Source organism: Nelusetta ayraudi, unplaced genomic scaffold (genome assembly GCF_046127955.1).
Source record: "Nelusetta ayraudi isolate G7.1 ecotype Tasmania unplaced genomic scaffold, CSIRO-AGI_Nayr_v1 ptg000059l, whole genome shotgun sequence".
NCBI classification, from domain to species: Eukaryota; Metazoa; Chordata; class Actinopteri; order Tetraodontiformes; family Monacanthidae; genus Nelusetta; species Nelusetta ayraudi.
This window is the reverse complement of record NW_027466109.1, coordinates 1,422,567-1,427,500: the sequence shown is the minus strand read 5'-3', so window position 1 is coordinate 1,427,500 and position 4,934 is coordinate 1,422,567. Positions and strand designations below refer to the sequence as shown.

The window sequence follows — 4,934 nt, the reverse complement described above, 5'->3', positions numbered from 1 at the left end:
TAACGACCGTCAAGCAATGCCTGGAGGCTCAGGGCCCCGACAACACTCTAATAGAGGACCGAATGAACCTGCCGCATCCGTAAAAAAAAAAGGCGACCAACAGGAGAGAAGTGACTGGGACTTTGGCGCCCCGGTGAAGAGGAAGGCGAAGGTGATCACAGACACAGTGAGATTATAAATCCAAAGGATTGGACGGATGGAGGACTGATTTCTCTCCAGCTCTTCGCCTCAGTCTTGTTGAACTCCGACTAGAGTGCTTCTCCAAAGGGAAACGTCTAGCCTCACGTTTGTCAAACTCAAATTGAATGAATCCGAGCTCTCAGGAGCTCCACACAAGACAGCCTTGTCTTCTGTTAACACTTTTGAACCAATGCTACTGGCTGTAACGACGCTTCTGCTGGAGCGGAGGTCCTTGGTCTCAGTCAAGATTTTTCTTTGGTGACTCAGTGGAGGAGTGACGAAGCAGGATGTGAAACACAGGAAGTGGAAAGGAAATTGAACAAGTGTTGGTGCTTTGTTATTTGAAAAGTTAATCTTTTTTTTTTGTTTCCCCCTGTTCCAATCAAAGTTTAATCGCTGGTAAATTAACGCAGCACTACTTCCCCCTTCAACCCCCCCCCCCCCCCCCCAACAGCTACAGTGTACATATTTAGCTTGTGACAAAACGATGAGATGAATGAAAATACATTTGTGGATAATACTATGAAATACAATTAAGTGTGCGTCTGTCTGTGCGTATGCGAGAGTGACATGTGGATGTGGAAGCTACTGATGTGAAAGACTTGAAGAGACGTGTCCGCAGGTTCATCTTCGGAATAAATAATGAACTGTCACATTTGTTCTCTGCTCATCCTTTGTGCGACACTTCTGCAGTAGTTACACATTCACTTTTAAAGGGGCTTTCATTTTTGCCACAATGATATTTTTCCTATTAGTCAGATTGAGTACTGGTCATACCAAGATTATAGTGGTGAATAAAAGGGTGGCCTTTAAGAGTTTTGCGAAGTTTCTGTGAGTAAACGTTGGTGCCTTTTTCTTTGCGTTTGAATCATGAAGCCTTGGCCTTACAGCTTATGACCGTGAGAAAACTGAGCCCCAGACCAAGTTGTAAAGGTCCCTTTATCTCCACCAACACTCAGACATTCTGACTTCAGCCGCCAGTGAAGCAGCTGTGTCCAATTTAATTATGAAAAAAGCCCCTCCAATATCTCCAGACAGCATCACTGATAGCCTTCTCTGTACCGCAAAAAACAAAAACTCCCCAATGATACTTCAACCTGGGGCCCGTTGCACTGAAAATAGGATTCCATCATCCAAGATACGGAAAGAGGTTCCGCAGTCTACGGACCAGGACTACGCGGTTCTACAACAGCTTCTTCCCTCACACAATAAGACTACTGAACACAAAATAACCCTCCAACTCATGCAATACATTTAACATACACATTTGCACTTTATGCATCGCACCTTATTACTTGACTGTGTTGTTTCTCCTTTGTGTTGTCATTGTTGGTTTTTATCGGTAGTTGGTGCATCGGAATTTCGTTTTTAAATGGACACTGAGAAGTTTTAAATGATAAATAAAAAGTCTAAGTCTAATAAGTAACTAAGGGGCCAATTTCACGAATACCGGATTCACTGAAATCACACAAATATTTATGCGGTTTGGCCTTGCGTTTTCACCGAAACCACACAGACCAAAACTATTTTTTCTGAAAACGCTCTTCAGGGTGGATTTTTTTTTTTTCTTTCTTGGAAAACGCCTGCCTGCCTGGGTTAGTGTGAATGCCGGAAATTATATTTTTTGGAAAAGCTCTAAACCCCTCCACCTCCCCACAACCTGAGCGGCCGTGAGGTGCAGACGACCACTCAGTACAACAACCACGTCGGGCAGCGGGCCCGGTCCACACTGGACGCGGAAGCCGCGCTTCACTGCGACGCATCGCGAAGCGGAGACCTCTTCCATTCGGCGCCCTTGTTAACCAAAGTCGTGGTTCACACCAGACGCGAAGCGGTGCGCGCCTCCCCTCGCCGCTCGTGCCATGCATTTATCGTTTCGGCGTCTGCTCTATTTCGTGCATTTAGCCGCGAGTGATCCATGTCAATTGGACAGGAAGTCGCTCAAAGAAGAAAGAAAAAAATCTGGTCAATTTTCAGAATAAAGACATTTTCACAATAAAATACCGCAAAACACCAATTCAGTCATTTTCGTGTACTTCATATTTGTCAGTATCTTGTAGCAGATTGCGAGAGAGATGAAATATGGCTTTGTGTGGTTTCGAAAATGTGCGCTTAAAAAAATCTTGTAAACGGCCCCTAAGCATCGTTCAACCAATCCACAACACGTGTGTCGGCTTAATTGGTTGAACAAAAACCATTCAGGAGGTGAATGACTTCATGAATTCACATAGCCAGGTATAACCCATCATGGATAAGTGCACGCACGCGGCTTCCTTAAATAGATCCCCGTTATCGAGCTCCGATTCAACGAGTCACCATGACTGTAATGTATTAAGTGTTTGTGCCTTACAGGTACCCATAGTTATTGATGTCGATATACGGAAGTGTTGGTGGTTTTGATTTGACTGAAAGTTGATGCACGTGAGTCAGCAAATGATGTACGCAATGGAACTCGGTTGTCAAGCCTTGTCCATATAACATGGTGTCAGAAGTTAAAGCAGAAGAAGAGACTGGCGCAATTTCAACCTCCACCGCATTTGATTCTGCAAGGCAATCTTGCCGAAAATTGGAGAAGCTGCATTCAGCGCCTCAAGCTTTTCCGTACTGTGAGCGGCATCGCGGAAAAATCCGAGAAGGTGCAATGTGCAACTTTTCTTCACGTCACAGAAGAGGAGGCAATCAAAGTATGTAATACCTTCGTCTTTGGGACAAAATAGCCATGCTCAAGAGGAAGTTTCAGGACTATTGCGAGCCCCGAAAAAAATGTATCTTATATACGGCATATGTTCTTCACATGAGCTCAGAAACAGCCAGGGTCCATTGATTCATACGTCACGGATTTAGAGAACAAAGCCAAAGACTGTGAATTTGGAGAGTTGCATGATTCCCTCGTACGTGACAGAATTGTTTGTGGCGTAACCAATGACCAAGTGAGAGGCAGACTGTTAAGAGAACCAGATCTAACGCTTGATAAAGCTAGTGATATCTGCCGTGCAAGTGAGATTACAACCACTCAAGTTAGAGCACTGACGGAGGGCTCTCAGACCAAAAGACAACAAAACTAAAGCCCGCACAGGCAGGCCTTAACAAAATGAGTCAAGTTGCAACAGATGTGGCTTTAAACATGAAACTAAGAGATATCCTGCTATTCGCCAAACGTGTAAAACGTGCCACAAGAAAAATAATTTTGCCAAGATGTGTAAATCGCACATGTTGTTCGTGCGTGTGCACACAGTCGCTCCCTCTCTCTCGCTCTTTCTCCCTCTATCTCTCTCTCTCGCTTGCAGCCTGATCGCTCATGTGCTCCTGGTGTGCGTACTTCCGAGAGGGCGGGACCACGTGAATAAAACACCTGCAGCGCTCACCTATTCCCTCTCCGCGTCTCTGCGTCACTGCCTCTCTGCTGCCCAACTGCTCTGCTGCTGCGCTGTTGCCAGCGGCCCGCCATGCACCGGCTGGATCCTGCAGCTCACCAACTATTTTGTTATGCTTAGTTCGCTGGCAACACTCACATATACAGTCATGCACTCGCACACACCAGTGGCAGCCAATATTACAGATATAGGCTGTAGTGTTCTGTTGCAATTAGCTTTCGTTTTATTCTGTTAAATAAATATTCTTTCGTAGCTGCATTCCCTCGTTGCTTTTGTTTGTCTGAGAGTTGAGCCAGCTCTGACAAATGGGGGGGCTCGTCCGGTCCAGGATTTTGGGTCGTGGTATGTTCTTAATATTGTCTGAAAGTAAGTTTTCTCACCTTTGGGGGGTTGTGTGTAATGCTATGGGTGGGTCCCGTCAAGTGTGGGGGGGGGGGGGTCCCGTTAGGCAGAGAAAAGGCAGTGGTCAGACGGAGAGAAGGTCCTTTTGCTGCAGTGCGTCTTCACGGGCACGGCGCAGGAGGGGCTCACGTACGAAACGGTGAAGTCGGCTGTACTTTAGAGCATATAAACTAGTTCCAGAGGCGTACCGCCAAAAGTTCAGGAACTGGGTAAAGTCTGATAAACAGACCACTCATTACTCATTTTCACCGCTGGTGCGGGAAAAAGTGACAACATTTGACGGTCTGTGCCAACTCATCGTTATGGAGCAGTTTAAAAACGCTGCTCTGCAGCGCGTGCCCGTGTATTTGAATGAGAGGGGTCCGGCGACGGTGCTTAAAGCGGCCGAATTAGCGGATGAGTTTTTGTTGACACACAAGACGGGGGGTCGTGAGGGGCGCGAGCGAGTGACCGACACCAGTTTTCCACGTAGCCATTTTTCGAAAGTAGAACCACCCCGGAGCGCGTTAGCCTCGATGCGCCCTGGGCGTTCGAACCGGTGCAATTTCTGTCGTGGGGAGGGTCACTGGAAGGACCGATGTCCTCTGTTAAAACAGAGAAGAAACATTGCGCCTACCACGGGGGGTGTCAATGATTTTAGGAAATGACATCGGTGGCGGTCGGGTTTGGTCCAGGGTTTCCCCGGCACCCGTGGTGACGTCCCAGCCGTTGGAAGTGGCCTCTGAAAGTTCGGCGCAGGAAGTTTTTCCCGTGTGTGCCGTGACGTGCGCTCAGAGTAAAGAGGCGTCTGCGCGTGGGGTCAATTCCGTTGCAAAAATTGCCGGCGATGGTGTCCAGAAATGAGTGGATTAAAGAGCAGAGAGCGGACGGCTCGTTGTCATCGTTGTGGGATCAAGTTGTCACACATCACCAAGTTGATGAAACTGCACGGGGTTACTTTGATTACGATGGGCTCTTGATGCGAAAATGGTTGCCTCG

At 47.1% G+C, this 4,934-nt stretch overlaps 1 protein-coding gene across 1 annotated transcript in view; it reads left to right on the top strand.

Annotated features, from left to right (window-relative positions):
* fam20b (FAM20B glycosaminoglycan xylosylkinase) overlaps positions 1 to 833 on the top strand; it is a 10,847-nt gene extending 10,014 nt beyond the window's left edge. Inside the window, exon 9 of the mRNA XM_076039304.1 lies at positions 1 to 833. This exon is cut by the window's left edge and continues 149 nt beyond it. Coding sequence (XP_075895419.1) covers positions 1 to 83 — 83 coding nt within the window. The 3' untranslated portion in view covers positions 84 to 833.
* The last annotated feature ends 4,101 nt before the right edge of the window (positions 834 to 4,934 follow it).